Source organism: Cajanus cajan, chromosome 8 (assembly GCF_000230855.2).
Source record: "Cajanus cajan strain Asha chromosome 8, NIPB_CcT2T_4, whole genome shotgun sequence".
NCBI lineage: Eukaryota > Viridiplantae > Streptophyta > Magnoliopsida > Fabales > Fabaceae > Cajanus > Cajanus cajan.
This window is the reverse complement of record NC_138524.1, coordinates 49,871,803-49,897,910: the sequence shown is the minus strand read 5'-3', so window position 1 is coordinate 49,897,910 and position 26,108 is coordinate 49,871,803. Positions and strand designations below refer to the sequence as shown.

General features: G+C 33.9%; 1 protein-coding gene across 2 annotated transcripts; it reads left to right on the top strand.

Moving 5' to 3' along the window:
• Window positions 1–17,940: 17,940 nt before the first annotated feature.
• AS2 (Lateral organ boundaries (LOB) domain family protein) lies at window positions 17,941–21,625 on the top strand. 2 transcript variants are annotated; one of them, XM_083062739.1, is made up of 3 exons: window positions 17,941–18,632; window positions 19,185–19,927; window positions 21,115–21,625. In XM_083062739.1, exon 2 carries the CDS (start codon window positions 19,263–19,265, stop codon window positions 19,893–19,895), a length of 633 nt encoding a protein of 210 aa, XP_082918865.1. In that variant the 5' UTR covers window positions 17,941–18,632; window positions 19,185–19,262; the 3' UTR covers window positions 19,896–19,927; window positions 21,115–21,625. The 2 variants fall into 2 exon arrangements, with proteins under 2 accessions (XP_082918865.1, XP_020207530.2); XM_020351941.3 differs by lacking the exon at window positions 21,115–21,625 and having other exon boundaries at window positions 17,944–18,632; window positions 19,185–20,356.
• The last annotated feature ends 4,483 nt before the right edge of the window (window positions 21,626–26,108 follow it).

Sequence of the window (26,108 nt, the reverse complement as noted above, 5' to 3'; positions counted from 1 at the left end):
GTCGGTTTCGTGCTTGGCACGAATGCTTTGCAGGTCAACAACGTGTTGTTGCCGCATCTGTTCGACCTGTTTGATCAGTCTTCTCAGTGCTTCGCTGTCCATTCTTGTCGTACGATCTAAGTCGTCTGTTGCTCGTCTACTATGGCTTCGGGTACAAACCATAAGCGTGGCCGATAAGAGCTGTCTTGATCGGCCTCACGGTGGGTGCCAAATGTTCTTACCAGAGATCGGTCGTAGGGATGATCTGCTAGGCAAGATTGGTGAGCCTCCTTTGCTGGGCACGGTTGCTGTTCCAAGTGGGGGTGGTACCAACAAAAGAGACTCCGATGCTAAAGTTAGTGTTTGTGGATGTATGGGTCTCGTATAAGTAATGCACGTACCTTAGTGTGCATTAGGGTTTTACTGGGCCTTGGGCCTGAGATTGGTTATAATCTGTTTAGGTGGTGGGCCTTGTCTGGGCCGATGTCAAGCAGCACGTGTCCGATGTCAACTCGTGATGTGATGTCGAGCTCGAGCTCGGCTTAGCGGTACGGATAATACAGCTGTAAATCTTGAAGAGGCTAGTAGAAAGAATACTTGTGAACCAGAAGTGGTTGAGAATACTAGCGCTAGTAAGTGAAGCTAGTGGGGCAGAAGTGGTCAAGAATACTTGGAGAACCAGAAGTGGTTAAGAATACTAGCTTCGACAAGTAAGGTTGACGAGCCAGAAGTGGTTGAGAATACTTGTAATCCTCTGTGATTAGTGGAACCCTTCGGTTGAAGGAGACTGGACGTAGCTCAGATTGTGTGAACCAGTATAAACATCTGTGCATACCTTTTTCTATTTTTCAAACACTACTTACTTCGTTTTTCATCACTTTCGTTTCAACAAATTGTTAGACGAAAACAAACTTGCTCATTTTGTTTAAGAAACAATTTTTTTTATTAGACGATAAAACTTTTCAAACAGAAAACAAATTCACTCAACTTGTTTCTTGAAGTAGACGATCAGTTTTGTTAGACAAAAAAAACTTTCTAGTCAGACAAGCTTACACAAGTTTTCAACTGTGATTGAACACTCTATTTATTGATTTAAAAAAAAGGTATCTTTGCAAAGCAACTTTCAAAAATCTTCCTTCGAACATGCACACCCACATTCACCCCCCCTTTTTTGTGTATTTCCGCTAACTTTATTAATAACCAAGCCTTTTCAAGTGGAAATTACTAAACCCCCTTATACTTGTCTCACAAATCAATTTTTCACACAAGCAAGTCAAATATTTGTGTGTGTGTGCACGAAACCCCTAGTAGGCAAGGAAGCCTTCTAAACAAACTTTGGAATTATACAGTTAAAGGAAAACAAGTAAAGCATATACTAGTCGAATTTTCCTAGGGTGGAAGTCCAAGTGATACTTAGAATCCCTTGGACCACTTCCACAAGTACTAAACGTCCTATGAAAGCAATAAACTAGACGAATCCTAGTGGAAGCCCAAATAACAATTGAAGCCTTTTGGGGACACTTCCACAAGTGCTAAATAGTTTTAAGAATCTTTATTTAGAACTATTTAGGAAGTGGTGGGGCTTAATCAAAGAGTTTTCCCAAACAACCACCCCTAAATGTGAGTTTGATTAACAAAGAATAGCTAAAAATTAACCCAAGGGTAGGGTTAAAGATTTACAAAGAGATTAATGGACTAAACTTCAAGAATTTGAAGAGTTACACCCAAAGAAGTTAGTGACCGAATTTAGGGACAGCCTTTGTGACCACTTTAGTGACCAATTTGAAGATTTGTTGGTGTTTTCCACAAATTTGTCACTAGTTTCCTTCTCCAATGTGCCACCTAAAACAAAAAAAGTTTCTTGGCTGCAAAATGAGCAAATAAGTGAGCCTTTCCAATGCCTATCTCTCAAGGATTTTATTACCTCAATCTTCCTCAAGTGGTGGCCTCTTTGAGATGAACCCAATATGTCTCAATTATCCTTCCCTTCCAAGTGTGATGGCTTGAAAAAGGATTATCCTCAACAAGGCTTAACAACCATCAAGAGAATGTCGAGTCTAATAAAATCAAAACTAAAAATGCACAACTAGAAGAGGGTAAACTCAAATAGGAATTATTGTGACAAAACTTAAAGAGAGCCAAGAATGACACAAAGCAACAATTAAAGGCTATTTTAAACACAAGCACTCAAAGGAATAACCCTAGGAATGGCTCTAGAATGGATTAAAAAATTCAAACAAAGATTGTGCTATTATTTTGACACTAGTGCAAAAGAGGCTTTTTACGTCTGTATTTTCACGTCGGACCAAAACATATCCGACATAAAAACGACGCGGTGGCATTTTTGAAAATAATGCAAACTTTTTTACGTCGAACCCTTTGTTCTCCGACGTAAAATAGTTTTTTTATAAATGCATAGTTAAGTTGCGTAGCGCCTCTCCATTCAAAAATGCATTGTTTCGCATGCGCTTTGCACGCCATTGGTTGGGAGCACTCTGATTTCCTTCCTGTTCTTCGCTCATTTCCTACGTTCGAAGGTTCCTTTCTTATCTTCTTCGCTCCTTTTGCTTTTCTATTTTCTTTATTCACCAGATTGCATGGTATCATAATGTTTATCTTTGGCTGCAGACAGGAGCATAGTATGACAAGGAGTGCAAAATTTGTACAAGGCCTTCTGGATCTTGAATATGGACTACCAGTTCAAGTTAGGGACACGATTCTCAAGAGAATGGGTCGTTCTACAAGGAGAACGGGGCGTTCTGCAAGGAGAACGGGCCGTTCTCCTTGCAGAACGACCGTTCTAGCGTAATTTTTTTTGGGTTTTGCAACTTTTTTACGTCGGTGTTGAAAAATCTCTGATTTAAATTTACGTCAATGTTAAACGCCGACATAAATTTACGTCTCCCGCTTTAACGTCAGAAGTTTTTTTGACATAAAAACCATAAAATAACTGATGTAAAAAGCCTCTTTTGCACTAGTGTGAGTATTTATAAGTCTTTTTCCAGCCACTGGACAGCAAGAAAACCTCAAGAAAATTCACACAAAAATTTCAAGGCCAAGTGCTCTTAAAACTTCTTTGTTTCTCACTTTTCTTTTTCTAGCTTTTGCTTTTCTTTTCTTTTCTTTTTCTTGTCTTCTTGACTCTTTCTTTTCTTTTTATTTTTAATACTGAATGTGAGCACTTAAAAATAGAGGCCAAACAATTACAAAGAGGTTGCCAAGTGGTGGAGAAAAGAAGAGCAAGAAGTGTAAGTGTACTAGTCAAAAAATTCAATCACAAATGTTACTAGTTTGGTTCTAGTTTGTTATTCTTTTTGTACACCTTTGACTTTCGTCTTTAACACACTTCTTACTCTGTTTTATTTTTCAAAATAAGCACAAAAAGACATAAGAATTGCTGGCCTAAAATTTATAAGAAACAAGTAGCAATTGATGTTCACAAAAATTGACTCTAGAACATGTTAGAACTAATAACATGCAATGGAATTGTTTAATGAGCACAACTAAGATTTCATATATGTCCAGCCAGCAATAACACTATACGAAATAAAGGTTAATGAATATAGATTCAAAAATAAAAAGGCACACAAGGGATTTAATGACAAGAAAAGCAACTACACATGACTCTAAGACAAAACTAGGAGATTAAGAAATGAAAAATGCTTGTATTCTTGTTTCTTTTTAGGAGCTTCCTTTTAGAATGAAAATATTAGGAGCCCAATGGAAGATAAAAGCAATCCTAAAACATTAAAAAGCATACAAGAATACCTAAATGCACACACAAAGATTGATTCACAAGAAGTAGTGTATGAATAAAAAACAAGCAAGACAATGTGGGTTGTTCTACAGATTTATTAATGTGACACAAGAACAACTCAAGGCACACAAACACAAGACAATAAAGGGAAATACATGTAGGATTAGTTTAGACACAATATTAAATGTTTTGAGCAAACAAAACAAGACAAGAAAGCTTAAGAATGAATTTACCAAGGAGACCTAGCTTTTGATACCAAATGATGGAATACTTGTTTTGGAATCAGATTGATTTTGATTCCTCTTTAAGCTTCTCCCTAGATCTTTGGTTCCTTGATTCTTCTCAAGATTCTCCAAGGCTTCCAATGGAAGAAAATCCTTGGATTTCACCAAGGTTTGGTGAAGAACACCCTTCAAGAGGCACCACTCCTTCGAAGAAAGATAAGCCCTTTCAATCCTCACCACACTCTTCTATGAAAAGGATAAGAGGATTGGATGAATATCAAAGAGGTTAAAGACTTTTGGAAGAGAGAATTTTCGTGCAAATTCTGATCTCACTCAAAAATATCATCAAAAGTAATTACAAAAGTAAGAAAAAGGTTTATATAGGGCGGGGGAAACTTATGGTGCAAGCTAGGCTAACTATGGTTCGAGAGAACCATGGTTAGCTTGGCTTGACCATCCTAGATGGTTTAGGAGGCTTGTAAAGCAAGCTTCTAACTTAGAATCTTGGGAAGCAAGCTAAGTTAGAAGCTTGTAGCACAAGCTTCCCAAGTGTACAAGGCAACTAAGCAATTCGACCAAAGGAAGACAAGCTAGGCAGCCCACTTGTTTTTCCATATTTAATCCAATCCAAAAACTTGGAGTTGGTTTAGTTAGGTTCACCATATGATGGTGAGACATAGCTAAATCAATTCCTTGGAAAATATGGAGAAAAACAAGCCCAATATGTAAAATTTGGCCTAGGACCAATTCTGGCCCAATTACTAGTTGCACCTACACACCTTGATATTTGTCACCTCACTTCTACTACTGAAAAATACAAAAATGAATGACCCTTAATACAAGGCCAAATGGAGAAAAAGTCTCCAAGTAACATACCCTAAATTCCTAAAGGATAACCTAAAACAAAAGAAAGAAAGTGCCTCACAAATACAAAGGCAAAATACACCTATACAAGTAACTACTATGTACAAGTATCATACAATGTATATACAATGGAAACTAAGGGACTAAAAGGAGGAATAATACTCAATGCTCATGAAGAGCATAGGTCTAATAAGCACCTCATCTATAGAAGCCTCCTCTAGCCTCCTAACCATGGACCTAGTTAAAGGCCCAATGGTCTTCAAGTGTGAGCCTCCTTGGATCAACCTTCACCCTTCTTGGTCTTACCTCTTCCAAAGGGATCCTTGGGGATTAGATTTCCATCAATGTTCCTAGACCTTAGGCCCAAGAAAGGAGGCCTAGTCACATTCAGAGGAGGAAAAAATGGACAAATCATGAGAATAGGTAAAATAGGTATAAACTCCTCTATTACCATTGATAACGTCCTATACGTTAAAGAATTAACACATAATCTGCTGAGTATAAGTCAATTATGCAACATGGTTATGAGGTTTCCTTCAACAAAAACAATGTACTGTTAGTCAAAATGATTTGTCTATATTGTTTATAGCTAACAGATGTAATAACTTATACAAAATAATGTTTAATGAACTATAAGATCAAAATATTGATTGTCTAGTATCGTATGAAAATCAGTGGTTGTGGCACAAGTAGCTTGGTCATGCAAGTCTGAGATTAATCTCAACTGAAAAAGCATAACCTCATAAGAGGTCTACCGAGTCTTGTGTACCAATCGAATAGCCTATGTGAAGCAAGTCAAAAGGGGAAACAAGTTAAAAGTTCGTTTGAAAGTCAAAATCATGTTTCCACCTCAAGACCTCTTGAATTGCTCCACATAGATCTATTTGGTCCCACTAGGACTGCATCCGTTAGTGGTAAAAAATATGGACTAGTCATTGTTGATGACTATACTAGATGGACATGGGTGTTGTTTATAACCCACAAGGATGAGTCTTTCAAGGTATTCCAAGTATTCTGTAAAAGAGTTCAAAACGAAAAGGGAATATCAATTACGTCTATAAGAAGTGATCATGGGGGAGAATTTGAAAATGAACAATTTCAAGATTTTTGTGAAGAAAATGGAATCAAACACAATTTTTCAACCCCTAGAACTCCACAGCAAAATGGAGTTGTAGAACGAAAGAATCAGTTTTTACAGAGATGGAAAGAACCTTATTAAATGATTTTTCAACTCCTAAGCACTTCTAGGCAGAAGCAGTTAATACTTCCTGCTATATACAAAATAAAATATATCTTAGACCTATATTGAAGAAAACTCCCTATGAATTGTGGAAAGGAAAAACACCCAACATATCATAATTTCATCTATTCGGATGCAAATGCTTCATCTTAAATACTAAAGATAACTTAGGAAAATTTGACTCAAAAACTGATGAAGGTATCTTACTTGGATACTCTGGAAGGTCAAGAGCCTGTAGAGTCTTCAATAACAGAACCAAAACTGTTAAAGAATCCATTCACGTTAAGTTTGACGAAAACAAGCCTGATAAAGAAATATCAGAGCTAGGAACCTTCTTTGAAAATATGCAGGTAAACAAAAATCAGTCAAAGAAAGATGAGACTATAGGAACTGAAGCTCAACAGGATGATAAAGAGGAAAGAGAGCCTATAAATTGAAACTGGCATATGAAGGCACATCATCCTCAAGAGCATATTATTGGTGAAGCAAAAGATGTAGTAAGAACGAGAAGCTCATTCAAAACCCAAGCACAAATTGCACTATTATCTCAAATTGAACCAAAAACCACGGACGAAGCCCTATCAGAAGAAAGCTGGGTCCAAGCCATGCGAGAAGAACTCACCCAGTTCCAAAAGAATGATGTCTGGAAGCTTGTGCAAGCACCAAAAGATAGGTCAATTATCGACACAAAATGGGTATACTGAAACAAGCTAGACAAATCCGGAAATGTGGTAAGAAACAAAGCAAGGTTAGTCGCAAAAGGATACTCACAACAGGAAGGTATAGACTTTACTGAAACTTTTTCTCCTGTTGCTAGAATAGAAGCCATTAGAATATTACTTTCTTTTGTTGCATGCACTGGCATGAAATTGTATCAAATGGATGTTAAAAGCGCATTTCTAAATGGAACAATTTCAAAACAAGTCTACGTAAACCAACCCCCTGGTTTTGAAATCAATTCGCTTCCATCTTATGTTTTCAAATTAAACAAAGCTTTGTATGGACTCAAACAAGCACCATGAGGGTGGTACGACAAATTAAGCTATTTTCTAACAAGCAATAATTTCATAAGAGGGAAGATTGACAACACCCTGTTTAGGAAAGAACTAAAAGATGATTTTATAATAGTTCAAATTTATGTAGATGACATAATTTTTTGAGCTACTAATGATAATCTCTGTCAAGAGTTTTCTAAGCTTATGCAGGATAAATTTGAGATGAGCATGATGGGAGAACTGAAGTTCTTTCTAGGACTCCAAATCGTCCACTCAGACGAAGGAATCAAAATTCATCAAAAAAATATACAAAAGAGCTACTAAATAAGTATAAGATGAATGATGCAAAACCAATGAAGACTCCAATGCATCCATCCACAACTTTCGGTCTGGACGAAGACTCATCAGACGTAGATAGCACCATGTACCGGGGAATGGTAGGCTCACTCTTGTACCTAACGACATCCAGACCTGACATCATGTTCAACGTCTGCGTCTGTGCTAGATTTCAAGTGAGACCTAAGGAGGTACATTTACAAGCTATTAAGCGTGTTTTGAGATATCTTAAAGGAATAGCTAACCTAGGAATCAAATTCTATAGAAGCCAGAACTTTTCCCTGTTAGGCTATTGTGATGTAGATTACGTAGGGGACAAATGGGAGAGAAAAAGCACTAGTGGAGGATGTCACTTTCTTGGTCACTGCTTAGTTTCATGGACTAGAAAAAGGAAAAGCACGATTTCCTTATCAACTTGTAAAGTTGAGTATGTCGCTGCAAGACAGTGTCTTACGCAACTGCTTTGGATCAAACATCAGCTGGAAGACTATGACATTTATGAAAGTAGTATTCCTGTACTCTGTGATAACATTGCTGTAATTAATATTTCTAAAAAACCTATTTTTCATTCTAGGACTAAACATATTGAGATTAAACATCATTTCATTAGAGATCATGTACAAAAAGGAACCTTCGATCTAGTGTATGTTAAAATAGAGGAATAACTAGCTGATATCTTTACCAAACCTCTTCAAGAAGATAGATATATCTGGCTAAGAGATAGGCTAGAAATGGAACTGATAGGTGAACAATAAAATTTTTGTTTAGAAACCCCTATTCCTTTTGATGATTACAAAGGGGGAGAAAAGTAGGATAAATCTATCAAAACCTATCTAAGGGAGAAATTGGAATAATCTAGTAAGGAGGAGAGCCTTGGTACCCTTGTCTTGAATATTTAGAAAACCTAGAAATCAAACTGATGTATGAATTGCATAAATGTATGAATTGCATAAACTTCTTGAAACTGTATTATATTTGAAACGATTTGATAGATTATATTTGTCATCATAAAAAAGGGGGAGATTGTTAAGTCAGACGAAGCAATTCCCAGTGAGGTTTTGAATATGACAAATATAATACATATTGTTATTAATAATCTATGTAGTAGTGTTTCAGATATGTATAAGAACATGCAAAACTAAAGCATGAAGCAAGGTCGAGCAAAACAAGGATCCGACAAAACAAGTCAAATAATAGGAGGATCATGGCTTGCATATTAGATTATAATGAATACTAAACAAAGATACGCCAAGAACAATCCAGAGCCTAATATAATAAATAAGAAACAAGAGCAAAGCAAGACCAAGACAAAGTTGGCTCAAGCACCAAATAAACATCAGACGAAGCTCAAGGGTCAACCATATATATTTAAGTCAACAAAATAATCATCAGTCGTTGGATAACACAAGATGAAGAAACATTCCAGACGGAATAAGAGTTATTCACCCTCAAGACTGATCAGACAAGATGAAAAAGTCAAATCCTAACCCTTAGACGGAGACTCAATTTTCTAGACGCAAATGAAGCATGATGAAAAGCGTCTATAGTCCCCTAGTCACAACGAAGAAGATCATACATCATCTTCATTCATAAGAAAAGTGCGCGAAGTTACTAAAGATATAAAAAGAAAGAAGAAAAATGTAAGAGTGCGAATTCACAAGTTAAAGCTGCATGTGTCAGGGCAAGTACACGTACTTTTTAGAGAAAGGCAACGCCTCCACAACTACAATGACGAAAAAAGGAAAAACATACCTAGGTCATGATTAAAGTCAGAAATAAAAAGAGACAAATTATTCAAAGAACTTCATGTAACACAGATTAAGCAAGCAAAGCATTTAATGAAAAATCAAACGCATTAAATGAAAATCTGGACAGAAAAAAAAGGAACACAATCATGACATAAAAACAAGGAAATTGTTGCTAGACTTGTGGACCTTCTTGACCAAAATACCCTTGCACATTGGAGTTGGACTTGGACTGAATTTTGGACCCCAAACTGAGACCAAAAATCATGGCTGGACCTTAAAGGAAGGACATAAAAATTTTAAGTGCAAAACAATTCAACATTTCATCTCCATTCTAGCACCCTTTTATGACTTTCTTTTGAGTGCTTTCCTTTCTTAACTTGACTTAATTTTTGCTTGTCTTTCTTGATATTCTTTGTGTTTGTCTCATCAATCTTCCCTTTGAGTTTAGCCTTTCTAATTATAGCCATTTTAGTTTTTATTTCTTTGGCCTCCTTTCTTTCCTCTCGGTTGGTTGTTCTTTTTGGGTGTAGGTGAAGTGTTACCTTAAAATTCCTTTGTGAATTCTTGGGAGATTGAGTTGGAGGTGAAATTCATGGAGGCCCAAAGTTCTTTGGAAGGATTACCACAATTCAAAAAGTGCAAACACCAAAGAAGAGGACTAACTTGGTTTGTTCATTGTGAAGGAATCAAAGTTGGATAATTTCTTTAATTTCTTTATTGTGCAATTTTCGACCACTTGTATTTTGGCCTTTGTGTTTCTTTTCTTTTGGTTTGTAATTGGCCTCTTATTAAGTAGTTTTTAGAGTAATTTTCGTGTAGCACTTGTGGGAGTGGCTTGAATACCACCAAGGTTACTTTTGAAGTTAGCGAAAAAACACATAGAATGGGGCGTTGAATATGTGTGTGTGTGTGTGAACAAAGGTATTTTGAAATTCATTTTCACAAGAGTAATGCTCTTCGTCCATTGCACCTTCAAATATCAAACGGTTATGCAAAGTTTGCTTAATACAAGGATATTACTTTTGAAAGATTTATCATCTACTGGGAAAATGGTTTATCATAATAATTAAAGTTCTTGCATTTTCCTTCTCAGAATAATTTCATTTGAGAATAAGCAGTTAAAAATAACTTTTCAGTTTAACATACTTATTAAGCAAAATTTGCATCTTTGTCTAAAAACTGGTTTTGATTAAGGATAGATAATAGACGAAGTTTTTCAACATGATTTGTTAATTAAAAGAAAATTGCGTCTGAAATGTAAGTAGAGTAGTGCAATAATTTTTATACTGGTTCGCTCAACTGAGTTACGTCCAATCTCCTTCAATTGAAGGGTTCCACTAGATATCAAAATGAAGAACATTGAGTATTATCATCCATTCCTAGACCTGAGTATTCTCGACCACTCCTGGCCCTGAGTATTCTCGATCACTCCTAGCCCGTCGGCTTCACTCACCAACGCTAGTATTCTTAAACCACTTCTGGTTCTCCAAGTATTCTCGACCACTCCTGGCATGTCAACTTCACTCACCAATGCTAGTATATTCTTTTCAGCCACTTCTGGCTAGCAGTGAGTATTATGGACCACCCAGGTCAGAACCACTCCTGGTCCAAGTATTCTCGACCACTCCTGGATCGCTAGCTTCACTCACTAGTGCTAGTATTCTTTGTTCACCCACTTCTGGATCTTAGTGAGTATTCTTTGACGAGTCCCTCCAGGCTTTACAAGTATTCTTTTCCTAGCCTCTTTTCCTAGCCTCTTCAGGCTTTATACATGATAGATGTAAGATCAAATTTAAGTGTTTGGGTTACTTTCACAGAGAGGATACATATAGAATCTACACTCACTAAGGTTTTGCTTCTAAGATGTACACATTTAGAATTCCTTAGTTTAAAGAGAGAATTACACTAAGGTACATTTGACTCTACTTTCTCTATCTCTGATTTTTGTTACTTCATGGGCTAAGTATAGCTTTTCTTCATGCTTGCACCCTTTCGGGCCATAACAGCCAGCCTTTTAAGGTTTGATGTTGAGGCTTATATATAGTCTTGTGAAATCTGCCCGTTGCAATTGTCTGTTGAAGCAAATATAGTCGTTTACGACTGGTTTGATCTTCTTATTTAATGCTCAGATTCTTGCATTAAATGTTGCTTCTTGTTCATAGACAATGCGTGAAGTTTCCTTGCAAAGTTAGTAGCTGTGTCTGAATATAGTAGAGTCCTAGGAAGATTTTTGTCCTTTTTTGATCCTATAGCTGTGGAACTTTTGTCCTTGCCTAAAAAAATGATGTACTTTTTCTGACATATGCATGATTTAGCATTTGAGCATGCTCTTCTTTTTCTTCTTCTCTTCTCATAATTCGAATGACTTCGTGTGTCCTTCTGTGAGTGTAGACGATATTCAAATTTTCCTTTGAGGCTTGATTCCTCAAGTTATTGGGCGACATTCTTCGTCTACTTCTAGTAGTCTATATGTAGCTCAAAACTTTGACCTTTGTCTGAGCATTCATCATCAAGGTATTGATTTTTCTTTTCATCTTGGTTAACCTTGTATATGGTTTGAATTTCCATTTCTTCTGGAGATTTTTTTCTCGTTAACCATCTCTTGTCTGAGTCTTTCTATGTTGCCTTAGATTATGCTTGGCATGGTCTTGTTATTGATTTGACTTGTTGAATGCTTATGTTGGCTTTTCGTCTTGTATCATCTGATGCTTATGCTTGTTCTCCATTTTACCTGTTCTTATGGTTTTCTAAAACACTAACACACTTGTTAGAGATAACAACATGTATTATATTTGTCTCACTCAAAACCTCGTTGGAAGTTTCTTCGTCTGACTTAACAACTTTAAGATCGCACCCTAGGGAATTCGACTAGCATATGCTTTATTGTTTTCTTTAAATTCCTATTCTTTTGCTTGCATACTTGCTTTAGGTTCCTTAAATTTGTTCTTTTTCGTCTATAAGGCTTCAATTTGCCTACTAGGTGTTCCTACACACACACACTTGACCTTTGTGCAAAATTGTTTTGATAGAAAGGTATAAGGGTCTTAGTAATTTCTACTTGAAAAGGCTTGGTTATTAAGTGGTTCCTAATAGCTCACCTCCCTTGATAGTTTAATTTGTATACTTAGGCCTTCAACTACTAATCTTGCACTTCAAAATTGTTTGTGAAAAACCTTTTATCCCTCACTCTTTGTGAAAACTTTTCAAACTCTTTTGTGAAAACCTTAACTTAATCAAAGATGAGTGATCATTCTAGTATGCATGGGAATAATTCCTATAGTAGTAGACCTAGTATTAGGGATGAGCTTAGGGAACTTAAGGAGTATATAAGAAAAAAAAGGGAAGAAAACACAAAAAAAAAAGTCGAAGGGCTTAGAAGGAGAGAAAAAAAATGAAAAAACCAATGAGGAAATAAGAAAATTACTTACCAAATTAGTTGTGGAGGGGGGAAGCTATTGGATACAAACCAAGGGTCCCTCAAACTAGGTTCCAGAAAGGCAAAGGGGGGGGGTAAGAATCCCTAAGAGTGTAAAATGAGATGGAGAGTCATCACACTCAACCTCCAAGTGAAAGCCTCTATAGTAGTCATCACAATAATAATTACTACCAAAGACCCCCTAGAACACATAGACATAGGGAGTCCTCTAATAAGGAAGCTAACATCAACCTTCCCTCTTTTTATTGAAAATAGCAACCCTTAGCTTCCAAGGGCATGCTATGTATTGGTAGACCTCTTTAGAAAAAGAAAGAAGAATAAATCATAATCCCTTAATTCAATATTGGAATGAACTCCGTAAGGCCTTGAGAAGGAGGCATATTCCTCCATACTATGATCGAAAGCTTATGGATAAGCTACAAAGGTTAAGACAAGGTTCATCTAGTGTGGAGGAATATAGGCAACAAATGGAGTTATTAATGATGAATATTAGGATACAGGAGGAGGAGAGGACCACTATCTCTAGATTTCAAAGTGGTCTTAACCTTGAAATAAGAGACAAAGTTGAAATTTTACCTTTTAGAGATTTAAATGAACTTGTTTAACTTTGTTCAAGAGTGGAGCATCAACTTAAAAGAAAATATTTTTGAAAAGACTCAAGCCCCTCTTATTCCAAGAGTTTCAAGAAGGAGGGTCACTCTTCCAAACCTTATTCCAAGGAAAAAGAAAAAGAAAAACAAAATTATTCTTCTCTTAAAGCACATTCCAAAGAATCTAGGTCAAGTGACATCAAATGTTTCAAGTGTCTTGGTAGGGGACATATAGCTTCTCAATGTCCTACAAAGAAAACTATGATTTTAAGAGGCCAAGATCACTATAGTAGCCTTGATGAAGCTACTTCCTCTTCTTCTACTTCTAGTAGTGAAGAAGAAACCATAGATTCTGAGGAAGAAACCTTACCTTGTGAAGGAGACTTACTCATGGTTAGAAGGCTCCTTGGAAATCAATCTAGTGAAATTAACCAATCTCAAAGTGAGAACTTGTTTCACACAAGATGCAACAAGGTTTCAGAAAATACTTGTTCTTTCATTGTAGATAGTGGGTCTAGATGCAATTGTTGTAGCACTATTGATTGAGAAGTTAGCCTTAACTACATTTCCTCATCCTAAACCTTACAAATTGCAATGGATTGATGAGGAAGGAGGCATTGAAGTTAACCAACAAGAAAATATACCAATCTCCATTGGCAAATATAAATATGAAGATTTGCGTGACATAGTCTGACACCCTTACTACCCCAACATATATATATTGTAAAAATGTAAATAAACTAAAGAATAAAATTTCCAACATTGGTAAAAGGGTTCACATAAAACCTTCATAATTATTTCTCAATGTTCAAGATACTTGAAACTTGAAAAAAATAAAACATAAGAGTTTACAATTTGTTTTTAAAAGAAAAATACAACTCCAATTAAATATTTATATCCTAAGATCCTCTGCCCCGATGTCACACTATCTGAGCACACCCACAACTCAACTGTTAGCATTCTAGATGCCACTCATAGCCGGATCTTCCTCACCTAAAACATCCACAAATTGTACGGTGAGAAAAGAAAACATACATCTATATGTAAAGAACATAAGGAAAACACAACATATCATCTCATTATAACTCAATACTTAATAAAATATTCATAAACATTTCAATATATCCTAACTCTATCAATCATGCATCATCACGTCACAATTCGCAATCACATCAATCATCACAAATCTTGCAATTAACATTATCATTTTCACATCCATAATTCACACAAATCTTACTATGTCAAGGTCACGCTACCCTTTTCCAGCCTAGGGTCGTGCTCACCCCTGACATAACACTGTGCCAAGGTCACACTACCCTTTTTAGCAGCCTAGGCCCGTGCTCACCCCTGACATAACATTGTGCCAAGGTCACGCTACCTTTTTTAGCAGCCTAGGGTCGTGCTCACCCCTGGTCATCAGTATGAGAATCCACAATCACGTCTCATTCACATTCCACACATCTCATTTCATAACTCAAATTCCATATTACATACAGATAAGTTCACACAATGCAATGATTCACATACCCATCAAGCAATTCACCATGAATACTCATCTGTAACAATAATATAACAATAATATAAAACTTAATTAATTCACCAATTTAATACAATATTAAATCAAATAGTAAAACTCCCAACTTTTCTAAAACCTAACTCACAAGCACTTTTCTACAATTTCGTTCTCTCTTCCAAATCATCATTTTCACAAATTAGATATATATTTCTAATCCTCAATACATGTAAAATCTAATGGGATCATTAATTCTTCAAAAAGAAATAATTATAAAATTACCTTCTAAAACCTAACTCACAAGCACTTTTCTACAATTTTGTTCTCTCTTCCAAATCATCATCCTTACAAATTAAATATATATTTCTAATCCTCAACACATACAGAATCTAATGGAATCATTAATTCTTCAAACAGAAATAATTATAAAATTACCTATAATCCTAAGGAATTCTTCCTCTACCCAATTCTCTCATATAACTCTACATACAAATAATTCCCTTTTCCCCCGTACCTTGATAAATAGTAGTTGAAACTAAGCAAGATCTGGTTGGTCTCCTCCGCTGGTTCCCCTCGATCTTCAGAGAGTACAAAAGAAGAGAAGAGAGTAAAGAAGCAAAGAAGACAGAACTGAAAGAAGTCAGAATTGAAAAGTGTGCTTTTTGGGAGTGCCAAAGCTCTCTATTTATAGGCATCAGGCGTTGCTAGAACGGCCCGTTTCGAATTCGGAACAGCCCGTTTTAGACTCTTACGTTATGTATAAAATTCACATTTAGAACGACCCGTTCTCAAACTAGAACGGCCCGTTCTGGGGTTGCATTTAACCCATAACGACAATATTTGGAACGCCCCGTTCTAAACTAGGATTACAAGCCATTTTAGTAGTTTGAAACGACCCGTTCTGGGCTACTAAATTACCCTTGTTTTAGTAGACTAGAACGACCCGTTCTAATTTGGGAAAGGCCCGTTTTGGGCTACTAAACCACCCCTGTAAATTTATGAAAATTACTCAATTACCCTCAATAAATGGTATGAAAACTGGGGTGTTACACATAGTGTCATTGGAGGCTAGTCATGTTTTGCTTGGGAGGCCATGGTAATTTGACAAGAAAACAATCCATGATGGTCTCACTAATAAGATAAGTTTCCAACACTTGGGAAAGAAGCTTGTATTGTGTCCTCTATCACCTTCTCAAGCGAGGAGTATCAACTTAAGATGAAAGTTAAGAGAGAGGAAGAGAAGAGAAAAAGAAAAAAAAACAAAAACAAAGAAAAAAAAAGGTCTTCCCTTATAAAAGACTTTCCCTATTCACCCACCTTCACTAACCTTCACGCTCACCCTTGTTCTCTCTTCACCCTTGAAGAGTTCCAGCAATTATTTTTCATCTATTTCTATGGAGAAGAAGAGACTCCCTCCTTGTTAATCATCAAGCACCCCAGGGTAGGCATGGCAATCTAACCCGCCCCCGTGGGTACCCGTCCGAACCCGCCCCGATTTGGATGGGGAAAACCCGTGTTTATCGGGTTCGGGTTCGGGTTTTCCCCGATTGATAAAATCGGGGGCGGGGGCAGGGGCAGGGGCGGGGATGTTAATACCCACCCTGCCCCCGCCCCCATACCATCCCCTGCCCCTGCCTCGCTTAATAATATAATTAAAAAATTATTTTTATATATATATAAACTAAAATTATAAATATTTATATGTAAAAATTTATATTTCTTTACTTTTCTTTTATTTTTTAAAAAATTGTTCATATTTATTTAAAGGAAAAAAAGAAGAAAAAAGAAGGAGCGGGGGGCGGGGCGGGGAAACCCGAACCCCGCCGGGGGCAGGGATGGGGACCTAGATTTCATCCCCGGCGGGTATCAAGGACAGGGGCAGGGGCGATTTAAATTTGCGGGGGCAGGGGCGAGGAACGTAAAACCCGCCCCCACCTCGCCCCGTTGCCATGCCTACCCCAGGAGAAGAGGAGTCCATCATAAAAGCTCATATTCTACTCTTTGATTTTTCTTTCTTTCTCTACGGTTATCTCTCAAAAAGTCACCATACACTAATAAAAATTAGCATATTGAAAATAATATACTTTTGATCCATTCTCCAAAATGTAGTTTTTCTTTTTTGTCAACAAAATCAATGTAAGCTTAAATAAATTGATAACATACTTATCAATATAACGATGAATTATGTCTTTTTATTAACTTCGGAATAACCTAAAATATTTTATATGCAAATAACATTATATACTACAATTTCATTTGCTTTCATCTTTGTTCTATAGAAATAAGACGATTATAAGTTTAGAAAATGCTTGTCAAAAAAAAGTTTGGAGAAAGTGTTGAACATTTTATCTGCACTTTGTACAAGAGATATATTAAACTTTATATATAAGAGAAATTCTACCATATCTACATAAATTTTATGGATTTTGGAACTGTCAATTTTTAAAATAATAATGATTAATTCTTTGTTTATTTCTTTTTGTTATGTTATAGTTTTACACTTGTGTCATGTAATTGACTAAAAGTATTGTCGAGATTTGAAAATGATGAATAAATAAAATGTAACTTATACTTGTCAAAACAAAGTTTGGAGAAAGTGTTGACCATTTTAACTGCACTTTGTACAAGAGATATATTAAGCTTTATATATAAGAGAAATTCTACCATATCAACATAAATTTAATGGATTTTGGAATTGTCAATTTTTAAAATAATAATAATTAATTCTTTGTTTATTTTTTTGTTATGTTATAGTTTTACACTTGTGTCATGTAATTAACTAAAAGTATTATCGACATTTGAAAATGATGAATAAATAAAATATAACTTAAACTTGTCACATTTTATCATATCAAACTAGTATTACAAGCATTTTTTTACTCCACGTTTAATAGGTCTTAAAATTGTATTTTCACATTTTTATTAAATAACTAATATGACACAAGAAAGTAATTGAAATGTAAAGAGAAAAATCATATAAATGTGAAACATGTAACTCAATAACAAAAAACAATTATATCAAAATACCTTAATTTATAAAGATACCGTAATAACATCCTATATATAATTGTTCGGAAACGGTGGATGAAATATATAAATAATTATTATAAAAATACAAATAAGTGAAATAATTTATAGGTATTTATATCTTAATTTTCTAAATAAACATAACAAATATACGCATGTAATGGAAAAAATGTAGAACACGATAAATTATAAAAAGTCATCATTAATTATTGCGTTATTAGTATATGTGATGAAAATAATTGTTAAGTTATATGTCTTTTTACTACCTTTTGCATATGAATTAAAAAAAAATGTTAATTTTTACAAAATTATTATAATGTAAATTCAAATAGCAATTAAATAGAGAACTATTACAAAATCTTTGTTTTTGACGTGCATTTATTTATTAAATGTGTCAAAATTTCTTCCATTAATTCTAACAATATATTTTTCTTTCACTTTATCAGTAAATTACCGAGTGATGTTCTGGTTTCTCGATCATCAATATATTCATGGCTTCGTCCATCTGCAAAAGCAAAAACGAAACTGAAGAGGAAAATGAACAAGCCAATTATCCTGGCATAATGATTTTTCTGGCCATGTCAAGGATGTTATAAAGATTTAAATGCTTCCAATTACTCGAGTAGAGACAATTGAAATATTATGTATCCAACTTAAGACTATATATGTTGCAGAATCATAAGAATAAAATTAATTAAGTTCTTCTCCCTATATTTATACCCCTCCATCGTACGAAGTTAAACAATCAAGTCTCATTGTTACATAAGGGAGTGTCTTCTGCCTTCAAACATTCAACATTATTTTTTTCCCCAGGCAGAACCTCGTTCCTCTTATACAAACTCTCGCCCTTGGTTTTTGTCTTCAATTCCTCAGCCAGCAGCACAAGGATCAAGGATTTTGTCTGAGGATATGAAATTTGACTGGTAACTCAATCTTTGAACTTAGTTATATATGCAGATCTATTCCTTGTTTTTGTCACTCCTGTATTTTCCTCAATCCCATTGCTCTTTTCATCTTTTTCCCTCTTGGATCTCCCAAATCTATATTTTTTTTCCCTGACCAAACCCAGTTGGGAAACCCTGGCCAAATTATATTTATTTAGTCTTGATATTTGTTTACCTTTTCCATTGAAGCTAAACTAAAATAACCAAATTTTGTAGAAAAATTAGGGTAGAATTTCACAATATAAAAATCTAGCGCAAAATGTGGTGGTAAAAGGAAAGCAAGTTTTATTAGGGTTTTAACAAGAATTAGGGTGGTTCGATTTTAAATTATAAAATGTAGTAATAATAAAATAAGGAAAGGAGAGGGAAAAGAGTGTGTAGCGTAAAATAATGGATTGTACCAAAAAGAAAGCGTAAAATAATGGATTTGGCCATCTAACACACATTAATTGATCACTTCTCTTTTCTTGATAACATTTATGACCATTATTTTACAATATAGTGATAACAAACATGGTGAATGCCTCACAGAAATTAATGGTGGTGTGAGAGAGAGAAAGAAAAGGAGGTAGCTAGGACTAGGAGGAAGAGGAGCAAGAAGTGACTACTATGGCATCTTCAAATTCACCATGTGCAGCATGCAAGTTCTTGCGTCGCAAATGCCAACCCGAGTGTGCATTTGCACCCTACTTCCCCCCTGACCAGCCTCAAAAGTTCGCAAACGTTCATAGAATTTTTGGGGCAAGCAATGTCACAAAGCTTCTCAACGACTTGCACCCTCACCAACGTGAAGACGCCGTCAATTCCCTCGCTTATGAAGCTGAAATGAGGCTCCGTGACCCTGTCTATGGTTGTGTAGGAGTCATATCCCTCCTACAACACCAACTTCGCCAGCTTCAAATGGACCTCTATTGTGCCAAATCCGAGCTCTCTAGGTACCAAAACTTGAGCATCACCACCAACCATGGCCTCATAGCGTCCGAGTCGGCGGCCACGGCCTACCACCATCACCAGAACACGTCTACTGGTGGTGGCTTCGGCCGTGACCACCACTACCACTATCATCACCACCAATTCTTCCCTAGGGAACAACAAGTGGTGAGAGGCTTTGATGGAGGGAGCAACTATGATGCCAGTCTCTTGGCCATGAACATATCCGCCAGCTTAGGGCAACTCAACCAGCTTCAGCATCAGAGTGCTGCTGGCGGGGGCGATGACCGCCACACTTCCAACCGCACCTAGGGTTTCATGGGGTGACATATTTAATGCAATAGGTAATTAATTAGTTGAATTAAACCTAAACCTCTCTCTTCCTCTTTTTCAGCTATAATGCTTCATTTAATTGTGGTTTGTTAATTATCATGGTCACTCATATTCACATAAATGCATATTTTGTCACTCACAATCATGTATAAATTTGGACTCATAACGTTGCCAGATTCATCAATTCTATACATATAATGTAAGCAATTTGTCATGGTCTTGCCTAAGTTAATTTGGAAATGCTACTAGTCTATAATAATTTGTTATCTAAGTCTGGAAATGTCAATCTCACTGATTCCCATTAATCAGGTGCATGAGTTTTGGCACAAAATTGTCTTAGTAATTAATATATTAATATAGTACAGTACACTCTAGAGAAAGAAAGAATATTAGTGAGAGACGATGTGCGAGAAATTAAGCTCATCGTAAATATATAATCAAAATGTACGATCAACATGATATTAATATCAAATAATTTAAATGTATGTGGTTGTACGATTAAATATAATTTATATATAATTTATGGTTGTATGATTAAAATGAATTTCTTTTTATGTTAATTATATCACATAATTTTAATGTATCTGATTGTAAAATTAATTCTTTTTATGTTTATTAATATTATTAGGAAAATGTTAGCTATTATCTTAATCACACTTGCTGGAAAATCATAAGTGTTTTTAATTAGAAAGTACAACAGTGCACTTTCTAACATAACTTCAATATATATAACTGTTAAAAAACTTATACATATATATATATATATGTTAATCAATGTCTTTGAGAGAGTGAGAGTCTTATCATTATGCTTATTATTATATTTAATCACAAAGTTTTGACAATAGTAGGTAGAGAAAAGAATGGAACCCGAAATCTTCATTTTTGATGTGCACTTCTAGAGACTAAGAAACCGTACGTCAAAGCTCGAGTTGCATTTTAATATTTTTTAATTTTAAATCATTGCAAAGCATCTAAACATAAATATGACGTCAATATAAAGAAGAGAAATCCTCCACCGAAAGATGACCATTATTAATTAGCAAACAGTATTAATGAGCAATACTAGGACAATTTTAGTCAAATATATAGCATGACATGGTAATAGTAGTACTTGATGAGAATATTTGTTTATTGTTCTCCGTAACCATGTTTTTAATTAATTGTATCGATTTGTTTGGTCGTGCGAAACACGTTACAGTATTGGATACGAGAAGAAAAAAAAAAAAGATGATTAGACTATGCTGTAAAAAGAGAAGTGCATTTATAGCAGTTGCTTCAAGTTGCTTCTGAGTAAAACTACTCAACACAATGAGTCACCCTACGTTTAATTCACAATGCCATTCGCATTTATTAGACAGTGCCAACACTATGAACCTGTGTCTTGTATCTGAACGCCTTTGTTAATTCCATTGGGTATGAAATGAATTCAATGACTGTGACTTGACCAATTCTTTTACCTTTTCCCTTCTGCCTTATCACACTGCTATCCTCTTGACTATTCCTTGTTTCTATCAATACACCTTTTTCTTGAAGTCTGGCATTGCACGCTTTTCTATATATATATATATTCATCCTTCCAAGTTCAAACTGTTAAAGAAAAGAATAAAAGAATATGTATGCATAAACACACAACTATGCCCGGATCCACCTACTGCATTTTTTTTTTCATCTTTCATCTTTATTACTTTCTTAATTACATGCTTTTTGTCCCCTCCCACTTTCCCTTTCTCCATTGTCCGTTCCGTGTAGAAATCAAAAAGGAAAGGGGAAATTAACACTTTTGAATTTGGATTCTCCATGAGATGTGACAAATCGACAATGAATTGCATTTTGCAAATGCATGGACATGTAACACTAATTGTTATAGTACACTACAACAAAAATTATTTTTAACGAGAATTGTTTAATGATAATAATTTAATTGTCGCTATTTAATTATATAATAAAAATATTAATGGCTAATATATAATAGTCACTAAAAGTGTATTTATATTACACTAAAGTTTATTATTAGCGACAATTATTTATTGAAAAAAACTAGTCCCACATCGATTAGAGATAAGATAATTAAATAGTATATAAGTGAGTAATAATTATCACCTTATAAGTTAATTTATAGGGTTGAGTTAGACTCTTAATTCACTATAATAAATTAATATCAAATCACCCACTATTACCAAGTTTAATAGTACTATAAAACAATTAGAGAGCAATTTTCACCTTATAAATCTCACATCTCTTAAGAGATAAGACAATTAAAAAAATAAATTAAAAAATATATAAATAGAAGACAACTCTCATCTTACAAATCTCACATCGACTTTTAATAGCCTTTAAAATGGCTACTAAAATTGTCACTAAAAAAAATAAGTTTTCCCGACAATTTAGTAGGTCTTTACCAGATTGTCACTAAAAAAAATAAGTTTTCCCGACAATTTAGTAGGTCTTTACCAGCATTTTATATAAATTCCGATAATAGTATTAGCGACACTGGATACACCAGTCATTATTTAAATGCTGGTAAAAAAAATAATGACCATTTATATGGTCGCTAAAGAATAAATTAATTGCCACAAAAACTTAATTTTGGTGTAGTGGTACTATTGCAAATTAATTGCCACAAAAACTTAATTTTGGTGTAGTGGTACTATTGCTGTGTGTTTTACATTTGATCAATAGCTTTTTTTTTTTTTTTTTAAGATTTTGGCTTAACATTTGTATACAATACCCAATTTCTAATTAATTAGTACTAATTAGTGACACCTCTTGTTTACCATTGAATTATTCAGATAATTTTAACTTAATATATTAATTAACTCAGTATTAGCCCAATTTTAAGTGATTTTCAATATCAAACTCTTTTAAACTCTGTACATCACATAAAAAAAATACACCAAAAAGGAAATTCCGATTAACTGCGTAATTACAAAACAATAAGAGGGAGTGGGGTCATTAAAAAAATTGAGTCTAAATTGATCCGAAACAGCACGAAAGGAAACTAAAAAAAATTGTGAAGGGTGAAAGCTTCGTAATGACTTACTCACAGACCCAAACAAATTTAATCATATTTTTAATTTGCAGGTTTAGTTGGATCATTAATTAGATTGGATTGGATAAGTTTTTTTTGTTAATTATAATTAGATCGAATAACTGGACAAGAGATTTGCTATTTATAAACTCAATCTAAACCAACCTATAATAAATTATTAAATTAAATTAAAAATATTACACATAATATATTTTAAATAAATTTATATTGAGTCTTGGTTTGAGCCAATATACACAAAAGAAATTATTACAATTAAAAAAGGAATGAAACATGAAGAATAATTTAATTTCACTTGTTATGTAATTTAAAATTTGTTACATAAGTGAAATAATGTTTGCTTGTTTAAGATTTTTTTTGTAAATTATTTAAGATATTTTTATTTCTCATTTGTAATAAAATTTGAATTAAGTATCTTTGTTTTTCTATTTTTATTTGTTTCAATTTTTAAAAACTATATTTTTTTAATTGTTTAACCTGATAACTTAATCCTATTTGATTGTAGTGAGATTGAGTTAGATCTCTTTAAATGAAAGGGGGGGAAAGTCTACACATGTAAAGCCCGTAGTAGATAGGGAACAAAAATCAAACATTCACAATTTTTAAATAAAAATGATGAAAATAAAATGAACAATTTAAAAATAAGATATATATAAAATTCCCTTTTTCATAGCTAACTTCTTATGCTGATACATACTCCATATAATATTGGAAAATTATTGAAAACATATATACCATTACGAGTTAGCCTGGCTTAATTTATTCATAGTTGAATCTGTTGGATTTTTTATTCGTATTTATGTTTATCTTTTTCTATATTAGCACTAATAAAATGTTTCCAAATAATTTATTAGATGGTCTACAATATCAATATGGATAACCATTATTTATATCACAGCAACTATATATATAACACATAACTGACTTTTGAAATGTTCTGTTGGACTTCTAAATGGATAATTATTTATTATGAGTTAGGCTTCATATAAATTGCATTTGAAGGTCATGTGTAGTATGCATCATTTATTACCCGATTTGGGTGAAAATGGATTATTTTGCGTAACAATTTAAAGGTGGTTTACACTCAACACTATTTAAGGTGGCTGTCAAATATATATATCAATTATCAACATTATAACCCCTCTTTAGTGTCAGGCATGCTATCTGCATGACTAAATTAATCTAGATATATAGTAAATTTCCTTCAATTCATGTATCAAAGCCATGATAGCCAAGATCCCAAATTCTTCTCGATTGAGTTTTCCCAATTCCTATTAATCCAAATTATAAAAATTGGGCCTCAAAAGTTTATTTTTGCCACATAAAAATTTGTTAAATAGATTTGGATATGACAACCTTAAAAATATGTAAAGGATGAAATGGTAAAATCATATGTACGAGATGTTAAATTAGGTGAAAAATATAAAATCACAAAATTAAAATATATATATATATATAAATATATATATTTGTGATTTTTTTAATAATAATTTAAAGTAAACACTAAAATAAATAGTACAGCGTAAAAAAAAGGCTAATAAAAAATATTTAACTATAATAATAATTTAAATAATGTACCTTATTTCCTTTCATGTTTATACTTTTGAATTGTCATAGTCAATATTTTTTGACATTCTAATTTTTTTATTTTTCATCAATAATAAGTTACACATTATTTTGCCCTTTCCCTTTTGAGTAATAATTTGTGCTCATAAAATAGCATCCTCTATTTTGGATATTCCGTGGAACATCAATATTGAACAATTGAAGGAATGTATGAACAAAAAGTGTGAATTAAAAAATCTTAGATTTTATTAAAATATTAAATTAAATAATAAAAAAAGTATATTAGTTTAAATAAATAGCTAATATTAAAAATAAAAAAGAGTATAATATATACTTAAAAAATGTTTTTAAAATATTTTGAATTATATTTTATATCCTATATATTAACTATATCATAAACTAATATACAAAATATACCTCCCATATAACATCCCACAATAAATTAGCAACATCGTTACGAATCATCTCAATAAATCTGTCCCCCATATTTTCTCTGCTAGTGTTATTTTCAATAACAAGTCCATCATTGAGAATGTAGTTTGGTTGTTATTCAAGCGTAGTATACATCATTCTATCTTGTGAGTTGTTGTGGGTATATATAATTATTTAATGCAAATGATTTGCTATCATTATAACATCAATTTGGGTAATTGCATTGTATTCAAGTATTTTCAAAAAAAATTTCTTCAAAATTTCAAACGATCTTTCAAACGATCTTTCAAGACAAATTCAAAGAGATGAATGTGTATAATGAAGGCTTCTTAAGCATTGCTAGGAGACTTGTTCAATTTGAGATAGATGATATCTTATCTTAGGATATATGACAAAATATATATATATATATATATATATATATATATTGAAAATTAATATCCTAGTTTATCTAAATATCCATGATATGGAAAATAATTTCCACCTATGAGAAAAAAATAGAAAAAGGTAAAAGTATAAATTTATTAAAATATCAAGGATACAATTGATAAAAAGAAATTAACTGATGGAAGACCATCCTTGGAGCTTCATGTGGGACCCATCAATAAGTCTATGGCTAGGAGTTTGGAAGAGGATAGAGGAGCTAACACTCCTAGAGACATGCTTCTTGTGGTTAAATAATATTGATCATTCTCCTAAGCCTTATTAACATAGAATTTATCTTTTATGCTTATTTTGCCATTGTCTTTATTTTTCCATTTTTTACCCTTGTATTTTGGGTATCTTAGACATAAGATTTTATTTTACTTGTATTTCCCATTTTACCCTTGTATTTTGAGGTATTTTAGTCATAGGATTTATTTTCACTTGTATTTCCCATTTTACCCTTGTATTATGGGGTGTCTTAGATTATAGGCCGGCCTAGACGTATTTTTGGTGAGCATTGATCTATTTTTGGACTTGGAAAGGCTTAGGCCCAAGAGGATGTACTACTAGGGTCTTGTCGGGATAGCGAAGTCGCGCAAGATACGCCCCATGCACACAAATGGGCAAAACTAGGCCTTCCAAACTGCACTATCCCCTAAGACTCCTTTAAGATGTTTCACCTGAAGGGTCTTCCCTAACGGTGTACTCCATATCGTACCCCA

Coding starts and splice junctions, on each gene's coding strand:
- AS2 (XM_083062739.1), top strand. CDS start 19,263: ATGGCATCTTCAAATTCACCATGTGCAGCATGCAAGTTCTTGCGTCGC.